Source organism: Hyperoodon ampullatus (assembly GCF_949752795.1).
Source record: "Hyperoodon ampullatus genome assembly, contig: scaffold_694, whole genome shotgun sequence".
Taxonomy (NCBI): domain Eukaryota; kingdom Metazoa; phylum Chordata; class Mammalia; order Artiodactyla; family Ziphiidae; genus Hyperoodon; species Hyperoodon ampullatus.
The window spans coordinates 44-22895 of NW_027640457.1; the positions used below are offsets into that span (position 1 = coordinate 44).

General features: G+C 40.1%; 1 protein-coding gene across 1 annotated transcript in view; it reads left to right on the top strand.

The window, feature by feature from the left end:
• Positions 1-229: 229 nt before the first annotated feature.
• ITIH5 (inter-alpha-trypsin inhibitor heavy chain 5) overlaps positions 230-22852 on the top strand; it is a gene marked incomplete at its 3' end in the record, with an annotated part of 53573 nt that continues 30950 nt past the window's right edge. Inside the window, exons 1-5 of the mRNA XM_079728716.1 lie at positions 230-388; positions 1325-1426; positions 3258-3508; positions 17779-17948; positions 21268-21384. Of these exons, the coding sequence (XP_079584842.1) occupies positions 240-388; positions 1325-1426; positions 3258-3508; positions 17779-17948; positions 21268-21384 (789 nt within the window). The 5' untranslated portion in view covers positions 230-239. The remainder of the gene's footprint in view (positions 389-1324; positions 1427-3257; positions 3509-17778; positions 17949-21267; positions 21385-22852) is intronic.

The following is a 22852-nucleotide window of genomic DNA, read 5'->3' on the forward strand; positions in this document are numbered from 1 at the left end:
AGACAAAGAGAGAAGAAAACAATCACAAGTCAAGGGCTCCCGAATTGAAGATGATTTCTCTTATGGAAAAAAAAAAAACCCCACACCTACCCCCAAATGGTTGAATCATGCTTTCATATGCCATTGAAAATACTGTTTTTTTACATTTTTATTGACGTATGGTCGATTTACAATGTTGTGAGAGTTCCAGGTGCACAGCATACTGTGTGTTTTGATTCCAACAGAAAACCAAACCCTTGATGACCGAATTCTCGGTGAAGTCCACCATTATTTCCCGTTATGCCTTCACTACGGTTGCCTGCAGGATGCTGAACAGAGCATCTGAGGACCAGGAAATCACGTTTCAGATGCAGATTCCAGCCGCAGCTTTCATCACTAACTTCACTATGTAGGTGACACCCTGGTCAGAGACCCTGGGTTGAAGATTTCTAGGCGGGAGGGTCAAGGGGAGCCTGAGCTGCTGTGAGGACCACAGTCTTTGGCCGTGAGAATTTATACATTCTCAGTCCAGTGGACAGTTCGTGGGAAAGAAGGTTGATTCCCTCCCCCACTTCCTCTCCCTTCTTCCTTCTATCTCTCCCTCTCCCCTTCCTCCTTTTTCTTACCTCTTCTTTTATCCCATTACTCTCTTCTTTCCTCCCTCCTTTCCTCCCCCCACCTTCATTTCCTCTTTCTTTCCCTCCAACAAATGGGTACCCACCCTGGGCCAGGCGCGCTTCAAGGTGGTTGGTCTACTTCTATGAAAAAAGACAATGTCGCTCTGCTCCAGGAATTCCACTGGGGAGAAACAATAAATAAGCAAACAGATGAATAAATGAGATAACTTCAGACAGTAGCAAATGCTGTGAGGATGGCAAGTAGGATTGAGGTGGCTTGTTTAGTTGGGGAGGCGGATCAGAGGAGTCAGTGTTGAAGTTGAGATCTGAAGGACGAGACACCATGAAACCTTTGATGTACCAGATGGAATATCTGTCTTCTTTTCTCCTGAACTAAGAGGTAAAGAGATGCAAATTAGGTGTATGGGTTTAATTTTAGGTCTGGGCAAGGTTCAAGTTGGTGAATCTTCTTGGAAGTTTGAGCAGGTCTTCTGATTTCCTCCTGGAGAATCAAAGGCCCCATGGCTTGGATCTTCCCATTTGGACCTGTTGAAAATTGCCCTAGAATGAGATGAGTGATACAAGGGGAGTGCCCTGGCCTGGAATGCATTCTTTCTGCACATCCAAGAGGCAAATAAAAATATTTTCTAGGGTTGTCATGGTTATGAGATCCATGTTTGAGTTTGTCTTGGACGGCAAGCTGGCAACGCAGCTGTCTTGTGTTTCAGGCTTATTGGAGACAAGGTGTATCAGGGAGAAATTACAGAGAAAGAAAAGAAAAACAGTGATAAGGTAAAAGAGAAAAGGAATAAAACCACAGAAGACAGTGGGTAAGTACCATTGAATTAAGGAATTAAAAGTCCACTTTAGCCAAGTGTCAAATTTTCTACCCTGTCTACCCATCTTGTTCTCACCCTTTTCTTCAAAGATTTATGTTTTTATTTTTTATCATCATAATAAATAATTAAATATACCTCGTTAGGGACTTCCCTGGCTGTCCAGCGGTTACGACTTCACCTTCCAGTGCAGGGGATGCGGGTTCGATCCCTGGTCAGGGAGCTAAGATCCCACATGCCTCGGGGCCAAAACACCAAAACATAAACCAGAAACAATACTGTAACAAATTCAATAAAGACTTCGAAAATGGTCCACGTCAAAAAAAAATCTTAAAAAAATACATATATATACCTGGTTAACAATATAGTAGCTACAGGTTTATGATGAAAAGGAATATTTTATCACTCCCATTCCCCAGTTCTCACTTTCTAGACACATCCACTTCTGATATTTCTGTAGTTTTCTGGTAGTTACCTCCCTCACTCTAAATATTATGATAGTTTTGCTTTTTAAAAATTTCGTGATAAAAATCAGATATTATCTGTTGATTCTGTGCTGTGAAGAAAGAGGATTTAGCCTGTTTACAATACTCCCACTTTCTCTCTGCATTCCAGTTTTTTGTATTATTATCTTTTTTTTCTTCAGTTAGTTTAAGCAGAGTTATACCATCTTAGACGAGCCCTATTATCTTCAGTGATAATATTCTCTCTCCTTCATGTCATCCTACCTTTTCATTTCCATTTCCAGCACTCATCTCTTCCTACTTAACCATTTACTTTTGCATCATCAGAGTTATCACCGTTAAAATTCTGCTCTGTCGTGGTATTTGTATTCTTTGTCTATAAACTGAATCTCAACACGGAAAACCAATAAATCCATTCACTTTTAATGACTCCGTAAATAACATTAACTAGAGAACCACCTAGTATACTGAGAATAATCAATTTCCCTCTCTACCAGCCCATTTGAAAAAAAGTCATCTGTTCCTGTTGAAGAAAAACGATCTTAGTATCTAGAGGAAAAGGTGTGAGCTTTATGAGGATTATCTTTTCTTACACTACATAAATTGTTCAGAATCAGGCAAGCCACAGTTCCGTTTAGTTGGATCACAGCAGGAATCTGTTTTCCCTGGAGGTCACCTGTGTCAATCCCCCTCCCCTTTGCTCCCTCGGGTCTGACACAAGGAGAGGTCGGAGAGTTCAGTAGTCTTTGAATTCTCTGCTCTTCAGAATTCCTTGAACCTGTGTGACCTTCCTCTAGTGCAGGCCTTTGCTACTCCTCCCAAAACTAAATTCTAGTTTTTCTTTCTAATGTCAACTGAAAAAATATGCACAACCTAAAAATCAAGAATTATGTTTTATTGGAGGCATTACTGAAGACTATAGCCTGGGAGACAGCTTCTCAGCTCTGAGGGACTGTTCCAAACAGGAGCCAGGATATAGAGGAATTTTTGCTGAAAAAAAAAGGTAGTCACACATCAAAAGATTACTGCTAGTCACACACACTGAAAAACAACGGACATCTCGAGTTGATGAATTCAGTGCGATGAATTCAGTGCTATAGGAAGATGCAAGAGTCTGGGCTCGTTGAAATTATTCCTTAGATATGCATCTTAACTGTCTAGGGCCAGTCTCCTGGTTTGCTCCATCCTGAATCCCCTCAGGATGCATCATGGGGGCAGCTGCAGTGGCTGGTGGCTTGATGATGGGGAAACATTGTGGTCCATGCTAAGGCCTCTCGCTGAGAGAGGTTGGCCGGGGCCCTGGGGGACTCGAGGGAACCTGGCTTTCTCCGATCCCCTGTTCCCTTTTCTCTTCCTTCCAGGGAGAAGGGGACGGAGACCTTCAGAGCCTCCGTAGTGCTTCCCAGCAAGGACAAGGCTGCCTTCCTCCTGAGTTACGAGGAGCTCCTGCAGCGGCGGCTGGGGAAGTATGAGCATGTGGTCAGCGTACGGCCCCAGCAGCTGGTGGGGCGGCTGACGGTGGAGGTGACCATTCTGGAGAGGTCGGGCATCGCGGCGCTGGAGGTGCTGGGGCTCCAGAACAGCCGTCGCCAGGGCAGCGGGCGGGGGCAAGGTGAGCGGTGCTGGCCGGATGCACTCAGGTGTCGTGTGCTGACTCCAAGCTGGGCACTGGCATTAAACCAGATGGCACCCCTGCAGCATGGGCCCCAAGAGGAGGGGGAATCTGAAGGACAGCAGCAAAACAAAGACAGTGCCCCGTACATTTTTTTTTTTTAAGCCAGGCTCTATCAGGAGATTTAAATGTTCAAATCATTTGACACTGTCGTATCACTTTTGGGAATCTAACCTTGGTGAGACATCTAAAATATCAGTACTGTTACATGTACAAACTCGTTTGATAATACTTGTAGTAGCAAAAACATTCCTTCATCCTAAGTATTCAACCACACAGACGTGATTAGTAAAATAGGGTTACAAAAACAATTCAGCACGTGATAGAGAAAAAGGAGACAGTTGTACATACACTTTAATGTTAAATATGTTAACTGTGAAGCTGACAAAAGACCAGGAAGTTATATAAAATAATCATTTTATACTAGGGGTAAGGGAGTATGTGGTCATTTTCTAATACTCTTTTTTTATTATTTTATTTTATTTTTCAATACTCTGTTTTTAAAACAAACTTTTGACATTAACGTAAACATCTAAATAATCTGCTATATCTTTCTAAATTTAAATAATGAAAAATATGTGCTGCCAGTTTGACTTAAGACACAGACATTTTTTCTTCATTAGTAAGATTGCTCAATTTGCTTTTTTCTCAAATTTTAATTTTCTAAATAGCACTCTGTTGAAATGATAATGAAAAATTCAATGTAATCTAATTTTAACCACTATATTAATTTCCACTAATAGTTTATATTAAATATTCACTTGCATTGTGCCTTATCCTAAATATATCAGTAAGGCTTTATGTCAAATTGGTGAGAACATAGATGTGCCCCAAAATTCACCGGGGTTAGAATGACAAGATTTCGGATATCTGTGACACTGAGGTCAGGGAAGTGCTGAGTGCTAAGTGATCATGGAATGTGCAGAATCTGAATTCAACCCCTGTGACTGCAAGGAGGGTCCAGAGTCTCCCAATAAGGCTTCTTGTACAAGAATATTTAGGGATGAGTTTGGAAGGAGAGAAGAGAAATAACTCGACATGAGGAATAACAGAATGTCATTATCTTACATGATGCAAAAACGGTCAAGAGCCGGAGCTGGTATGTGGGAGAGTAAACAGTATGGAACATACATGTTCTGCCCCCAGCACACAGTTCAGTGAGTGACTCTGGACGTGACAGTATGGAACATACACGTTCTGCCCCCAGCAAGCAGTTCAGTGAGTGACTCTGGACGTGAGAAGTCGTTCACCCTCAAAGACTGGAGTGTGGATTCAGGTCTATTATAAGTTGACTCCAGACAGTGGGCTGGCAGTCCATCCAGATCTCGTCAAAAAGTTATAGATATCATCAAGGGACCTGACATTCAGAAATGGCATGAGATACATGACACCATTCTTAGGTCATCTAGGTCACTGTGTGTATGGTTAATGGATTTTCAATCAGTTATGAGCTATGTCCTTGAAAAAAGCTGACCTGGGCCATGTGAGACTCAGCTTATGCATCTGTAAACAGGGATAGTAACTGTCTCTTAGGGTCATTGGGAAGCATTTGTGTACATGTGGTGCCGAGTAAGAGCTTAATCATCATAATTATTATTATCCCCTTCTATTTACTTTTATTCTCTGCAAATCTTATCTCCCCTATTAGATCATAAGTGACTTTGAAGCAGGTCTTTGTCTGATTAACCTTTGTCTCCTTACAGTATTAAACACGATGCATTTTAAAGAGTAGATAGCTAATGAGGTGTCTGCAAAGTAGAGAAGAAAAGGAAGAAAAAAAGGAAAGAAAGAAAAAAGAAAAATACACACCTAATCTAATAAGAAAGAACCTTTTAAAATTTAATTTCTCCCTAATCACAATATAGTGGGAAATTTTCCCACGTGGGAAGTATGGTTGTCCTGTTGTAGGAATGAAATGGATGGGTGTCTTGCCAGGTTCAGAACCACTGTGACTCTTCAGAGGTGTCCATGTTGTGGTGTGTGGGTTATGTTTGGAGAGGACAGGTCTGAATCCTGTTGTTAATCCTGTTACTGCTTATCTGCAGGGCCTGTGGGAATCTCAGAGGAATTTTTCCAGACCATTGATCTCTTGGGAATCTGTTTATTTTTAAGAAAATTGTTTTCCTGGCTCTTTGCACCAGAGTAGATATTTTGCCTTCCAGAGCGAGAGGTCTCACAGGCCATTACCCAGGCCAGGTGCAGTGGACCGGGGCCCTTTTGCCCCTCATTCCCGTCCAGAGTTCAGCTGTTCCTCTTCCTGCAAAACGGCAGCCCCAGGAGCCAGAGGCATAGGATGTTGTGATTTTGTCTGGACGCTATTGCGTGTTTCCAGAAAGCATCCAGGATAGAGGTGCAGCTAGAATAGCACTTAGACCAGGACGTGGACTGTAATCGTGTGAATGTGGACCGGAGCCAGCACATGCCTCTGATAGATCTGGCTGTCCTTAAGAGGTCAGACTTCTGGATGTTCTCTAAGCAAATCTCTGACCGCTGGACCCATTGACATCTTTACAGAAGCAATTCTAGATAAAGATGACTATGTGGTAGCTACTAGACTCGGCCCTTGCACATAATATTATCTCCTTCAGCCTCTAGAACAGCCCTCTCTGGGAGCTTTTGTAAAATACTGAGGGTGTGAGTTCAAATTCCGTGTCTCTCCCTAGTTACGTAAAAAGAAGGAGAAAGGCTAAAAGCAGTGGAACCTACCTTTGCCTCAGTTTACTTGTCCGGATGTATGGGGATTGGACCCACGGCTATTGAATCGTAAATGAATGGGCTTTTTCTCAATGTGAAAGCCAATTCGGTGAGATGTACTTTGGAAGCCAAAGCATTATACTTTCTGGATTATTAAAATAGTTAACTCACGTGTGTGGTTCAAACTCCAACAGGATACAAATTGGTATTCGGTACAAGACCAGACTCCCTCTCTCATCCGTCACCCTGCTCCCTTCTCCTCCGGTAACTCTCCTCTAAAATACTTTTATGATCTGTGGGCTCAGTGGAACAGAGTATTTGAAATTAAGACTTTCCTGGAACATCCCTGGATGTGTGATCTTCTCAAGTCATACACCAGGATAGATATTCCATCTACGTGATTGGTTTAAAGCTGGTTATTTCACTCTCTAGGTTAAAATCTCAAACTTCTTATGGCCCTATGGCACCAAAATGACTGCCCTTTCCATGATTTAAAAAAAATAAATAAACTGGAGGGGTGCATAAAACTTTCATTTATGATCAGATCCCTGATGGCTAGGAGTAAAATAAAATGAGATAAACAAAATAAGAAATAAGGTACCTTGCCTGTTTTATCCCCTTTTGCTTTACATCAGTGATGCTCAAACCTGGCTATACCCTACAGTCACAGGAGAGGTTAAAAACAAACAAACAAACAAAAAAAAAACAGATGACTGAGTCCTACCTCAAACACATGAATTAGAATTTATCCGGGTGAGGCCTGGGTAGCTGTATTTTTGGAGTTTGATATTATTTGAATTTTGATGAGAAACAGATTTTTTATGAGCGCTTTTTAACATGCTTATTTATTTGTAAAGCTAAAGAACAATGTTGAAAATTTTTTCTACCACTAAACAGATATGGTTCTATGACTTTCATTGTTTATCGCTTATATTCTTTGCTTTTTGAAAAAGCAATTTTTATTGAAGCTTAGTTTGCACAGCATAAAATTTTCTCATTTTAAATCTGTAATTCAGTGATTTTTAGTACATTGCAGAGTTACGCAACATCAGCACAATCCAAGTTTAGAACATTCCTATCACCCCGAAAAGATATTTGTGCCTACTTGCAGTCACTCCCTGTACCCACCTCAGCCCCAGGCAACCACCAATCTACCTTCTGTCTCTATTTTCAGACAGCTGCATTTTTTTTTTTTTTTTTTTTTTTTGTGGTACGCGGGCCTCTCACTGTTGTGGCCTCTCCTGTTGCGGAGCACAGGCTCCGGACGCGCAGGCTCAGCGGCCATGGCTCACGGGCCCAGCCACTCTGCGGCATGTGGGATCTTCCCGGACCGGGGCACGAACCCGCGTCCCCGCATCGGCAGGTGGACTCTCAACCACTGCACCACCGGGGAAAAGCCCCAGACAGCTGCATTTTTAAAGGCACCCCAGGTGATTCTGATGGTTGGTAAAAGTTAGGAACTTTTACTTTGGACTTTCCACAAGAATTTAGGGATGTTAACTATGTCAGGATCTTGACCTACAGAAGCAGCTTTTTTTTTAAAAAGATGAATTAATTTTATGTATTTTTTTAACCATTTTAAAAAAAAAATGAAGTATAGTTAATTTACAGAGTTGTGTTAGTTTCAGGTGTACAACAGAGTGACTTAGTTCTACATACATATATATTTTCATGCTTTTCCCTTATAGGTTATTACAAAATATTGAGTAGAGTTCCCTGTGCTATACAGTAGGTCCTTGTTGATTGTCTACTTTATGTATAGTGGTGTGTATATGTTAATCCCAACCTCCTAATTTATCCCTCTCCCTACCCCACCTTTCTCCTTTGGTAACCATAAGTTTGTTTTCCATGTCTGTGGGTCTATTTCTGTTTAGTATATGAGTTCATTTGTATCTTTTTTTTTTTTGGAAAAAAATTACATTTTAGGTTGTTAGAATCCCACTTCCCTCAGGTGCTCTGGAAGCAATGTTTGCTGTGCTCTCCATGAGTTATGTCTGCATCCTTTACCTGCTCAGGAACTCAGCTTACAGCTTGCTTTTTAATTGTATCACTCCCGGTAAGCTTCCCATAAGATAATTCTAAGAACCAAGGAAGCTTCATTAGGAAGAAGAGAAACACTCAAAATATACTTTCATTACCTTTTATGTTGACAGATGAGGTTGTTGACACTGCAGGGGTCTTTGAGGATAAACTCATGACCAGCCACACGTCCTGCAGGATCAAGTCACTTTTGACTGCAGACTAGCCTGTGTCCTGCATATCTGTAGATGCCCAATGAGGGGTCGGTTGAATCTGTTTAAAAATCTTATTTCTCTTTTTCTTTGCTTGGTCTGTTAACCTCATGACTCTGTCTTTTGCTGTGAAGGCTCTCAGGATTATAATCAAGGCACCTAGTGTGGTGCCTGGCATAGAATGGGTGCTCAATAAATATTTGTTAAAAGAATTTAGGAATAAATAACTGTCGACAGTGAAGATGCTATTGGATTTTCAATACATTCCTGGTTTAAGTTAGTCAGTTTTGTCAGCTCTTGGGTGTAGCTCTTATTCTGTTGTGAAGGAGGGATTAGGAGACAGAATTTGATTCCAGAAGACTGGTTACAAGAATCTAGATCCCTCCCTTTTCCAGAATTGCCAGATAAAAGACAGAATGCTCCGTTACAGTTGAATTTCAGATAAACAGTATATCCTGTGCAGTATCTGAGACATATTTATCCTAAAAAATCATTTCGTGGTTTATCTGAAATTCAAATGTAACCGGACATCCTGTCTTTTTATTTGCTAAATCTGGCTGCATTGTGACTAATGGTTATTAAAGGCTGCATTGTGACTAATGGTTCACCCCCAGCTCCGGTTCCCCACTGCTGTGTGTCTTTCCCCTGGATCCAGTCTCCAGTCTGCAGCTGGAAGGGCATGGCCCCTCTTGGCCTCTGTACATTTGCCAGGAAGCAATCTGGTTGTTATGTGAGGATCTCCAGCATTGTTCAGTGCAGAAATTATTGAGGTATGAATCATTTGGCTCCATAGTTGGATTTGTTTTTTTTGTTTGTTTTGTTTTTAATGCTGATAGGAGGACCCATGTTACTTGTCTGTTTGGACATTGGCTCTAGTTGGGTCGGCGCTGGCTCTGAGCAGGATGGCTCCGAGACACCGGGGAGGGTAGCGTTCTCTCTTTCACTTGGTACTGGTGACCATCCTGCTCTTCTCTGGGAGGCCTCACTCTGTTTCTTCCTTTCTCCTGCTGTCTTACTTTGCTGTGCGAGGTGGAATGTTGTCCGGGTGAATGGCACTGTCCACCACAAGTGTGGCTGAAACCAGAGGTGGATGCAGGTGACATGTATCAACTAGAGCATCTGCCACGCCCACCAACACACTTTCAAGATGACCCTGTTGAAGGGCCCTTCCATTCATCTGCCCAAGTATGTGCCAATGTGCTGAGTCGTGTCCACGTTAAATGTTCCGCAAACTTACCTTGAGTCCTCACCACGTCCTGTGCTGAACGCCTGGCACCTACAGATGTCCAAGGCATTGTCACTGCCCTTGAAGAACTTAGAGTTGGCAGTTTTGAAAAATTAATACAAGTTTTTTTGTAATTGAAGTGTAGTTGATTTACAATGTCGTGTTAGTTTCAGGTGTACAGCACAGTGATTGTTACACATAAATATATACATATATTTTCTTTATCAGATTCTTTTCCCTTATAGATTACTGCAAAATATTGAGTATGGTTCCCTGTGCTTTACAGTAGGTCCTTGTTGTTTATCTATTTTATATATAGTAGTGTGTGTATATTAACCCCAAACTCCTAATTTATCCCTCCCCGCCTTTCCCCTTTGGTAACCATAAGTTTGTTTTCTATGTCTGTGAGTCTGTTTCTGTTTTGTAAATAAGTTCATTTAAAAATTAACAAAAGTTTTAAATTGTGGTAAAAAGCATATAACATTAAATTGACCATCCTAGTCGTTCTGAAGTGTACAGTTCAGTAGTGTTGAGTTTATTCAAAATCTCCAGAATGTCTTCATCTTCCCAAACTGCACCTCTATATCCATTTAACAACTCTCCCTTCTCCCACTGCCCCAGGCCTTGGCAACCACCATTCTACTTTCTGTCTCTATGAGCTTAACAACTCTAGGGCCCTCGTATAAGTAGAATCATACAGTATTTGTCTTTTCGTGACTGGCTTATTTTACTTAGCATCATGTCTTCAGGGTTCCTCCATACTGTGGCACACAACAGGGTTTCCTTCCTTTTTATGGCTGACTGGTATTCCGTTGTACATGTAGACCACATTTTGTTCATCCATTTATCTTTAGAAGGACACTTGGGTTGCTTCCCCTTCTTGGCTATTGTGAATAGTATTGCTATGAACATGGCGTGTAGGGTCTTTGAGATCCTGCTTTCAGTTCTGTTGGGTATATGCCCCAGAGTGGAATTGCTGGATCATATGGTGGTTCTACTTTTAAGTTTTTGAGGAACCACCATACCGTTTTCCACAGCATTATACCATTTTATATTCCCACCAACAGTGCACAGGGGTTCCAGTTTTTCCACATCCTTGACAACATTTGCTATTTTCTGGTGGGGTTTTTTTGTTTCTTTTTTTTGTTTTATTTTGTTTTGTTTTTTTTTTGGTAGTAGCCATCCTAATGGGTAAGAAGAATTGGCAGTTTTGAATAGTAGTATAAGGACACCCTCTATAAAATGCCACCCACGTTTTCTCAGTGATTGGGCCAAGTTCTGCTTGAGTGCCAGAGGACAACGTTGAAGAATTTACCAGAAATCTCTTAGTCTTATATTATATTCCTTTGTTGTCCTAGCACTGCTTTTGCTGGGCCTTCATTTGGTCCAGTTTCAAGCACTTAGGGCAGCTAATGTTGGAGGTCATCAGTGGACACAAAATGGTATCAAGAAGGGGTAATTCATGTTTTTAGGGGTTATCTGCATTTAGAATGTATGAGGTAGCTGTACTTGTTTTCATGCATAGTTTCTCTGGGCAAGTCAATCAAACAGGGAAAACTGAGGCTCAGTAATGTATCGTTTTGGGGAAAGAAAGAGCTTTGAGTAAGTAGTGAAGTAGTAAGCTAATTTGCTAAGAAATCTGGGCAAACTCCGCTTACCTATACAGTGATGGAGTTGAATTTGAACGCCTTCAGCTGTAAATTTGCATTATCATTCTATGCTATATGTTGTCATATCTATATGATGCTATTTTCCAAAAGGATTTAAAATACCAACTATCAATATAGAGGAGAAAGCCCCCTTCCAATAAGATAACTGCATGTAATAGGGGACTTAACGATGGTATTTAAATTCTTTTCCGTCTTCATTGCCTCAACTTTACCCCTTTTTTCCCCCTGAGACCTATCCAATATAGGTACGGTTGACATACATTATATTAGTTTCAGGTGTACAACAAAATGATTTATTTGTATATAATGCAAAATGATGACCACAATAAACCTAGCGGACATCCCTCACCATACGTGGTTACAGAATTTTTTTCCTTATGATGAGAACTTTTAAGATCAACTCCCTTAGCATCTCTTAAATATGCAACACAGTATTATTAACCATAGTCTCCATGCCATAATTACATCCCCATCACTTTTTCTTTTAACACTCTGCCAGTTTGCTTGAATGTTGTCTTTATCGTGACCATTGGAGGATAGTTGGCCAATTATTCACATGTTTTTGACTTGCCCTTTATTGAAGAAATCTCCCCACTGGAGCCCAGGTGAGAAGGTTACATAAACAAGTATAGACAGTTTAGCCTCTTTTCCAAGGGGAAATGAGTAGACAGTGTTTGTTTGGAAATCCTTTTATAAAATCACCAGGTGTTGGCTGCTTTTCTCCGACAGTTGGCAAACCCAAGGCCCACAGGAAACAGAGACCAGGAAATTTCCCATCCGTTGACCCAAAGAGGTGTAACTTTCAGCTGATGACCTTGACTGTGGTTCTTTGTTCCTAAATCTTTTCACCTTTAGACACTGTACATAGCAGTCAGCTTCCCTTTTCCCCCAGGTGGTTGTCTAGGAGAGGAATGTTTATTTGTGAATAACATCCCTGTTCTCTTCATGCTTTATGCAAAATAGACGACGTGCCTTATCATTACAAGATAGAATCAATGGGAAAAATAGGAATATTTAATGGCACTTGTATGCATGGCTCTTAACTTTATGGGGGCTCCTTGGAGAATCTGGTGAAAGCTACAGACATCTCTCCAGAAAAAAATATACATGTACACTTTCTTTTTTGAAAAAAATATTTATTTATTTGGTTGTGCTGGGTCTTAGTTGCGACAGGTGGGCTCCTTAGTTGTGGCATGTGAACTCTTAGTTGTGGCATGCATGTGAGATCTAGTTCCCTGACTAGGGATCGAACCTGGGCCACCTGCATTGGGAGCACGGAGTCTTAACTGCTGCGCCACCAGGGAAGTCCCTACATGTACACTTTCATGCCAAATTCTGTATATAATTTCAGGGAGCTCTTGGGAAGCTACTAATTCCATTATACTTTATAAAGATTGTTCTCTGTATCAACATTCTTGAATTTCCTGCTAAGAATGTTCATTATGATGTGCCTTTTTTCCTCTAAATAATGATTATTTGTTTTTACTAAGCTCTTAGTGGTGTAGAGAAACCTGTTATGGGAAAATGTAAACTGTGTGTTACCAAAGAGTTTTTTTTCCCTCATGAGTTGCCTTTCATCCTAGACAAAAAGAATAAGAAGGTACTTCTGAAGGGGGAGAGGCTGGAGGCTATTATGTATTGAGCATCTACCATGTGCCAGGCACCATCCTCACTTGCTTTTATATATGATGTCACTTAATTCTGACTGTGATTCTATGATGTGGATTTAAAAGATGTGGAACTGAGGCTCAGAGATATTAAGTCTGTCGTTTTGAGTCTCCCAAATTCTAGAGCCCACTTCCTTCGGTATTATGTGGGTTCTAAAATAACACGTATCTTCTTGTTCGAAAATATGGGGCTTTAGACAGGAAGAGGGCATCGTGGGGATGCTAATGACCTGAGAAGCAGGGAACGGTGGTTGGGAAAAGAGCAGTCGGTGAATCTTCTCAAGGATGCTCTAGAGGCAGTCTTGTGCCCCCGAAGGTCATCTTGCACAAGACCACTGATGCTTGGATTAAAACAGGAGGATGACATGAGAAGACACAGTTTCCTTCAATTCAGAGCAATCACCAAAGTTCACTGCTACCCCTGACCAAGTGGGCACGAAGGAGGGCAAACCAATAGGAGGAAAAAATATGTGGTTTCTCATTAGAAAAGTAGGTCAGATTCTCACTCTTGGTCTGCTCCCAACCTGTTGCCTTGCACTCTTCATTATGTTTAGGACACATCCCGTGATTGCTGAGGGCCCTGCTAATAAATTAGCCCATTGTGCTTACGATTTTGTGGCGGTCACCAGGATGAGCCCCAATTCACAGTCAGGAAAAGCTAAATAGTACTATTATGCTTTGAGATTTTGGTCAGTAACTGTGGGCAGCCTATACTAATCTCATTGATTTTTTTCGTTCTCTAATAAATTTTTTATTAAGATTTTTTCCTTCTCTAATAAAAAGAGGATTTTATTTTCTAGAGATACTACTCTGGAATTTTTCCCAGCAGACCTTTTTTTTTTTTTTTTTTTGATAGGTAGTGGAAAATTCCTTGGGTCACATTGACTGTCTGGTAATTAGTGGGTGGAGGTCAACCTCAGGAACCGGGCTTCTTGGTGAATAACCCTACTGGGCATCAACCCACTCTTTGGGCACATAAAATAAGCCTATTTAGAGGAATCTCATGAATTTTCATCATGCACTAGCAAACATCAGAGGTCAGTAGGAAACAAAAATAATAATACACTATCCTTTCTCATGGCCTATATCAAAGAGCCTAGTCAAATGAATTATGAAGACAGAAATTATACTTTTTAATCCTCAGTACTTTCATTCAACCATGAATGGTATTAATTCAGGGTAATTGTAAAGACCATTTCAATGAGAGAGACTTGAAACATGAAATAGTAAGTATGTCCTGACAGTGTAAAGAGAGTCAAATCTCATTCATGTAGAATTTTAAGGTTAGAGAGAATCTAGTGGCACCCAATTACATATATCAAAGGCACATGACCACTGTCTTTGTGCAGGAACCAGAATCACCTGGAAGGATTGCGAAAATACAGATTCCTGGGTCCCACCTCCAGGGTTTCTGACTCAGAGTTTCTGGGATGAACCCAGGAATTTGTGTTTCTAGCAAGTTCCCAGGTGATACTGATGCTGCTGGTCCAAAACTACGTGGTAGAGCTGGCCTGCATCACCCCTGCAGGTGATGAACCCATCCAGGGTTTGCTGGAACACTTCTAGTGAGATGAGTTGTGAAAGCTGCTTCTGCCAACAGGACATCTTTCTTAGAGCTTAGAGATGCTGCACGCAAGTGCTTCCTTGTAACTCTGTCCCTGGTCCACATTCTGCCAGCTGGAACTACAATGAATACACCTAATCCCCATATAAATGCCTACACAAACAGACTTACCCTAAGATAGAGGTTCATTTGGCACATAATACTGTGTTCCACCCAGGGATTGTTTGTTCAATCTATTGGACTATACAGCTTTCAATGAGTTTAATTTTTTTTTTTAAATTGGGCTATGCCCAGAATAAAGTGTATAAATCTTATGTGTGCAATTTAATGAATTTTTACCTATGTATATACCCAACCAATTACTTTCAGGTCAAGACGTAGAGTATTTTCAACACCCCAAAAGGTCCCCTTATCCTCTTTCCCAGTCAGTATTCACCCCCGAAGGGAACCGCTAGGCTCCTTCAATTGCCATGAGTGAGTTATGCCTGCTCTTGAGCTTTGTGTAAATGGAAACATACTGAATACTTTCTTTTGTATCTTGTGTTTTCACTCAACATGACTCTCAGATTCAACCGTGTTGCGAATAGCAGTAGTTCTTTCCTCTTCGTTGCAAGAAGTATCCCAAGTTTGACACGTTGTGCTGTTTTAGAATTCACTGGCCCTTCTATTTTTTGTACCCCTTTATGGTTGATGATAATGTTAGCTAGCGTGACTGCCCATCATGAATCAGAATGGTGCTAGGTACATCACATCACAACCATTTCAATGGTGTGTTTGGTAGACGATTCATCCATTTTATAGGAGATAACCAGGGCTCAATAACCTGCCCAGAGCCTCAGAGATGATGAGAGGCAGACCCAGTATCAAATGCAGGTCCTTCTGACTCATTTGTGATCCTGAGTTCTAGCTAATGTATTATCTAGCTAATGTATTATAGCTAATGTATTATCATACCTCTCACTCTTTGGGGCTTTACCAGTAATGACAATGAAAGATTGACTCCAGGGAACACAGGCTGGCACTTGTTAGCATGCCCTCGAGATTTTCACAGCTCCTTCTTCAGATGAGCAGATCTGTTGGAAGTATGTTCTCTTGCATACAACTGACTTTCTGTAAGAACAGACTTTCTGTTTGCTAGCTCTCTGGCCACTCCTGAAATCCCTGCCCTCGATAATAAAGTCCAAATAATAGAAGAGTCAGTTCTGCCCGGTGGTTCCTGTTAAGGTTACACCTAAGTGGTCTCTAAAAAATAATTGTCAGTTCTGTTGAAGGAAATGTCTAAGCTTCCTTTGACTTTTGTCTAAATAAGCCCTTAGCAGAAAGAAGTTTATTCTTAAACACAAATTACCATGGGCAAATTTTGCCTCATTTCCTTTTTTATTTTGCTAATTAGGGATGGAAAATTGCTGGTCAGCTTACTCCATGGTATCAACTTGAATAGATTTAAAAAGAGAATCAGATGCTCTGTAGCAGTTTTAATCCGGGCTTTGATTCAGTATCTGGATAAAAAGTCCACATACTGATGTTTACGAATTCCTCATTTTATTTTCATATTCTTCATCATGCATGCAGATCTCAAAAATTTGGGTTTCTGTTGTTCGGTATATAGACATGGTGGTGTATGGATTTACAAAGGTGGGTAGTCCACGAAATAATTCTCTGTAGTGTGTCCTGCTGAAGGAAATGAAGGTTAGGAGTAAAACGAGATGCTCTTTGTCATCACTAATTTTTCTTAAATCACATAAAATCCATTTATCCTCTTTCTGGAATTCTAATTTATATCCTAAGTTTCATGCTGGGGAAAGCTTTGGAAAATGTTTTCTTTAAAGAGTCATAAGTTTTCTGGACAAACAGTATGTTAGGACAACCAAATGATTGATGGAGGAAAAGTGTTCCTTACTGAAGAATTCCATATGGAAGGAATGATAGAATTAGAAAGCAGCCTTCTGCGACTCTAATGAAATAGTGAACAGGCAGACATCATCAGTGATTGATAAAACTGTTAAGGGAAAGACTGATGAGGAACTTTATCATGGGTGATCAGAACCCACCATCAATCTTAACTGCAACTAAAAGTAGACGACTAGATTTGTGTACTTTCTGATGTGATAAAGTAGTAGGGACTCAGCATCATCAAGAAGTGTTCTTGTCCATAGCACTGAAGCTGAGTCTAGCCTGTCTCTAGCTCTACCCACCAGAACACAGGAACTACAGGGGACTGAGTTGTGATTCTCAATCTTAACTGAGCATTAGACTCCCACGGGGAATTTAAACATCCTGATGCCTCGGCTGTGTCGCAGACCAATTAAATGAGCTCTTGGCCTGGGCATTGGTATGTTTTCTACTCCCCCAGATGCTACATTCAATCCAAAGTTGGGGACCAGGGCTTCAGAAGAGCAAGTTAAAAGACAGGACAAGTAAACAATCACAAAATACAGAATGTAAGAAACTCCATAGGACAAATAACCAGTGTTTTACAACACTTATGTGTAGCATTAGAAAAAAGGTGAAGAGGGGGGACACTAGTGGATTAAAAGAGATTTAAGAAACATAAACCAAATGTGATGTGGGGACTTTGTTATGATCCTGATTCAAACAAAGCAACTGTTCCAAGATAGGTTCTAGAGACTCAGGAAAATTTAAATACAAACTGAGTATATGTTGATAATAAAGCACTGAGCATTAATTTTGTTACTTGTGCCAGTGGTTTTGTGGTTACACTAAAAGTGTTCTTGTAGTTAGAGATATATACTGAAGTATTCATGGATGAAGTATGATGGCTCAGATTTGTTTTAAAATTCTAGCAAACAATTGTGAGAGGATACATAAAAACAGATGCAAAAGATTGGTAAAAGGTTGATAATTGTTAAAGTCAGGTGATGGGTACATGGGAGTTCATTTTACTGTTCTGTCTACTTTTGCGTATTTTAAAAATTCTTATAAGAAAAGATTTAAAAGGAGGCATAGAAGTGAAATATATGCTACCATACCTGGTGCATTGTGATATGTTATTTGTACAAAGTTTTGGGAGTTCATATGAAATATAAACCTGAACTAAAATAAAGTCTAACCCTTTGTGTCCATGCAAAATAGATCTTGTTTCTTTTCAGAAAAAATTTATATACTCAGTTATTAACTATCTCTATATCTTGCTTACAGATGATTCTGGGCCACCTCCTTCTACGGTTATCAACCAAAACGAAACTTTTGCCAAAGTCATTTTTAAACCTACTGTGGTCCAACAAGCCAAGATTGCCCAGAATGGCATTTTGGGAGATTTCATCATTAGATATGATGTTAATAGGGAACAGGGCATTGGGGACATCCAGGTAATGGGTTCGTCGTTGCTGTTTCATGTTAGTTGCTTGATACTGTTAGTTACACCTAGAACTAGGGATTTCAATACTTACCTAAGGGAGGGAGAACTACCATTTCTTAGGAAATCTATTTTAACCCCAAATATGTCTCCAAGAAGACCAGCAGTGTTCCCTTGCTGGAGGCTGGGGTTATCTGTTTCCTGCTTCAATAATCAGGAGGCAAATGAAACCTATAATCTAATTTTCCCTGTGGTATTTAGATGAAGTTAGAACGTAATTCGTCTTTAATTTTAATTTAGACAGGCCCATAGCTCCTTTTTCTTAGGTTATGTTGCTCCAAAGACAGGGCGGGAATATCAAAATGTATTAATGTGCATCCAGAGTGTAAGCAGTCTTTATGTCTTAACATGAAAGGTGGTTAGGAAAAACCAGATAATGAAGGGAGCAGGATTCTCAAGTGACAAGGGTCAAGAAGGGATGGATAATTTAAATTGATTTAGTCAGTGTAGTCGATACACTTTTAAAGAATGACCTTATACAGATTAAATTAGCAATTAGTCAAAGATGTCACAAAGAAAGAAAACTACAGGCTAATATCACTGATGAACATAGATGCAAAAATCCTCAACATAATACTAGCAAACAGAATCCAACAGCACATTAAAAGGATCATACACCATGATCAACTGGGGTTTATCCCAGGAATGCAAGGATTTTTCAATGTACGCAAATCAATCAATGTGATACACCATATTGACAATTTGAAGGAGAAAAGCCATATGACCATCTCAATGGATGCAGAAAAAGCTTTCGACAAAATTCAACACCCATTTATGATAAAAACTCTCCAGAAAATGGGCATAGAGGGAACTTAACATAATAAAGGGCATATATGAAAAACTCACAGCCAACATCGTTCTCAATGGTGAAAACTGAAACCATTTCCTCTAAGATCAGAAAGAAGACAAGATCCACTCTCACCACTATTATTCAACATAGTTTTGGAAGTTTTAGCCACAGCAATCAGAGAAGAAAAAGAAATAAAAGGAATCCAAATCGGAAAAGAAGAAGTAAAGCTGTCACTGTTTGCAGATGGCATGATACTATACATAGAGAGTCTTAAAGATGCTACCAGAAAACTACTAGAGCTAATCCATGAATTTGGTCAAGTAGCAGGATACAAAGTTAATGCACAGAAATCTCTGGCATTCCTATACACTAATGATGAAAAATCTGACAGAGAAATTAAGGAAACACTCCCACTTACCACTGCAATGAAAAGAATAAAATACCTAGGAATAAACTTACCTAAGGAGACAAAAGACCTGTATGCAGAAAACTATAAGACACTGATGAAACAAAGATGATACAAACAGATGGAGAGCTATACCATGTTCTTGGATTGGAAGAATCAACATTGTGAAAATGACTATACTACCCAAAGCAATCTGCAGATTCAGTGCAATCCCTATCAAACTACCAATGGCCTTTTTCACAGAACTAGAACAAAAATTTTCATAATTTGTATGGAAACACAAAAGACCCCGAATAGCCAAAGCAATCTTGGGAAAGAAAAACGGAGCTGGAGGAATCAGGCTCCCTGACTTCAGACTGTACTACAAAGCTACAGTAATCAAGACAGTATGGTACTGGCACAAAAACAGAAATATAGATCAATGGAACAGGACAGAAAGCCCAGAGATAAACCCACACACATATGGTCATTTTATTTTTGATAAAGGAGGCAAAAATACACAATGGAGAAAAGACAGCCTCTTTAATAAGTGGTGCTGGGAAAACTGGACAGCTACATGTAAAAGAATGAAATTAGAACACTCCCTAACACCATACACAAAAATAAACAAAATGGATTAAAGACCTAAATGTAAGGCCAGACACTATAAAACTCTTAGAGGAAGACATAGAACACTCTGACATACATCACAGCAAGATCCTTTTTGACCCACTTCCTAGAGAAATGGAAATAAAAATAAACAACTGGGACCTAATGAAACTTAAAAGCTTTTGCACAGCAAATGAAACCATAACGAAAAGACAACCCTCAGAATGGGAGAAAATATTTGCAAATGAAGCAACTGACAAAAGATTAATCTTCAAAATTTACAAGCAGCTCATGCAGCTCAATATCAAAAAAACAACCCAATCCAAAAATGGACAGAAGACCTAAATAGACATTTCTCCAAAGAAGATATACAGATTGTCAACAAACACATGAAAGGATGCTCAACATCACTAATCATTAGAGAAATGCAAATCAAAACTGCAGTGAGGTATCACCTCACACCAGTCAGAATGGCCATCGTCAAAATATCTACAAACAACAAATGCTGGAGAGGGTGTGGAGAAAAGGCAACCCTCTTGCACTGTTGGTGGGAATGTAAATTGATACAGCCACTATGGAGAACAGTATGGAGGTTCCTTAGAAAACTAAAAATAGAACTACCATACGACCCAGCAATCCCACTACTGGGCATATACCCTGAGAAAACCATAATTCAAAAAGAGTCATGTACCACAATGTTCATTGCAGCTCTATTTACAATAGCTAGGACATGGAAGCAACCTAAGTGTCCATCGGCAGATGAATGGATAAAGAAGATGTGGCACATATATACCATGGAATATTACTCAGCCATAAAAAGAAACAAAATTGAGTTATTTGTAGTGAGGTGGATGGACCTAGAGTCTGTCATACAGAGTGATGTAAGTCAGAAAGAGAAAAACAAATACCATATGCTAACACATATATTTGGAGTCTTAAAAAGCTCTGAAGAACCTAGGGACAGGACAGGAATAAAGACGCAGATGTAGAGAATGGACTTGAGGACACAGGGAGTGGGAAAGGTAAGCTGGGACGAAGTGAGAGAGTGGCATGGATGTATATACACTACCAAATGTAAAATAGATAGCTAGTGGGAAGCAGCCGCATAGCACAGGGAGATCATCTCGGTGCTTTGTGACCACCTAGAGGGGTGGGATAGGGAGGTTTGGAGGGAGACGCAAGAGGGACGGGATATGGGGATATATGTATATGTATAGCTGATTCACTTTGTTATAAAGCAGAAACACACCATTGTAAAGCAATTATACTCCAATAAAGATGTTTAAATAAACAAATTAGTTAATTAATTTGCAATTAGTTGGAGGAATCAGGACCATGGATACTTTTGCTCTGTGTACGGAATCTGGCCCTAGACTCTGTTTCATGCTACCTTTGACTTTTATTAGAGATCCCATAGACTATCCATTTTGGTTTGTTTTCCTACCTAATATGGGTACTACCATTTTTACGTTCTTTTCCCTCCACCAGGTTCTAAATGGCTATTTTGTGCACTACTTTGCCCCCAAAGACCTTCCTCCTTTACCCAAGAATGTGGTGTTTGTGCTTGACAGCAGTGCCTCCATGGTGGGAACCAAACTGCGGCAGGTGAGTGAGTGCTTCCTGCCCATTTTTTCCTCTCTCACATTTGCCTGGCACAGTGATGTTCTCAGTGAATAGAATTCAACTGATGACAAATGTCTGCTTTACCATTCAGCTGTTCCTGCCTGTGGGGAACCTTCCTGAACTGATTCAGTTAAGCCATGGACATAAATTATCATTTCAGCCTGGGGGTTTTAGGAGAGCAGAGGGCTGTAGGAACACCTTGAAATAAAGGGGGCTGGCGGGGTAGATAATGTGAATGAGACGGGAATACAACGAGAAGGCCACTCAACAGCACCGTTGTTGATGGAATAATTCCTTTCAGTAGTGATGTCCTTTGAGAACAACGGAATAAAATCATTGGCAGCCCCCTTGGCCTGTGGTTAGAACCAAGGACTTGTATCTCAGTAATTCAGGACTAATATTCTCACAGTATTTAGGATGAATCTTAGAATTCCAGGGATGGGGGGACATTAAGGGGACCTGTAGTCTGTGCTGAAAAATTAAATTATCCTCAAAATACAACTATTTACATTTTTTCACAAACCATAGGAAAAGGCTATTCCTTATCCTACTCTCGTATCATAAATATCAGAAATTTGCATTTATAATATATTTCCAATTTACATAGTGGAAAACAGAACCTTTTCTGTACTGGTTGCCAGACCAACGAATATCTCTACATTCAACAAAGAATTAGGTCTCTTAGGTTTCTTTCTTAATTCATTATCTGTTTTTATCAATTAATGATAAATATGTGTAAATATGAGTAAAATAGTATCTGAAACCTCTTAGGAACCCTCTGTCTCCCCTGTTTCCACCCCTAGGTGCCCCTCCACATAGAATTGAACCTGATCTTAGCTGATAAATTATTGCAAACATTTTCTGTTATTACTTTGTAGTTACTTTCAACATTTATATTTTTTAAAAGATGCAGTATTATATGTATATATAGGCCTCACCATGCGGCTTGTGGGATTTTAGTTCCCCGACCAGGGATTGAACACAGGCCCCTGGCATTGGAAGTGTGGCGTCCTAACCACTGGACTGCCGGGGAATTCCCAGTATAATATATTGATCTTTTCTCCATGACGTCTGATATCCCCCCACCCCAAAATAGTGAAAAATATATTCCAAAATGTGATACAAGGATTTGTTTTAGCTCTTTTCTTTTGGAGGATAGCCAAATATAATTTTTAACTTGTATAAGGGGAAGATAATCTCTCCTGTAAGCTAGATCTTCCTGGTTCTTCTGCATCACATTCGTGTACAGTCAGCCTGCTGACTCCTTCCTTTCTAATACTTTTTCTTCATTCAGCATCTCTGACCTTCCATCTGGGATTCCTTTTTTTTTTTTTTTTGTGCCTGAAGAACATTCACTGGTATCTTTTTAATGGTGGGTCTGCTGGTACAGACTTCTCAGTTTTTGCTTCTCTGAAATGATTTATTTCCCTCTCCCTCTTTAAGGATATTA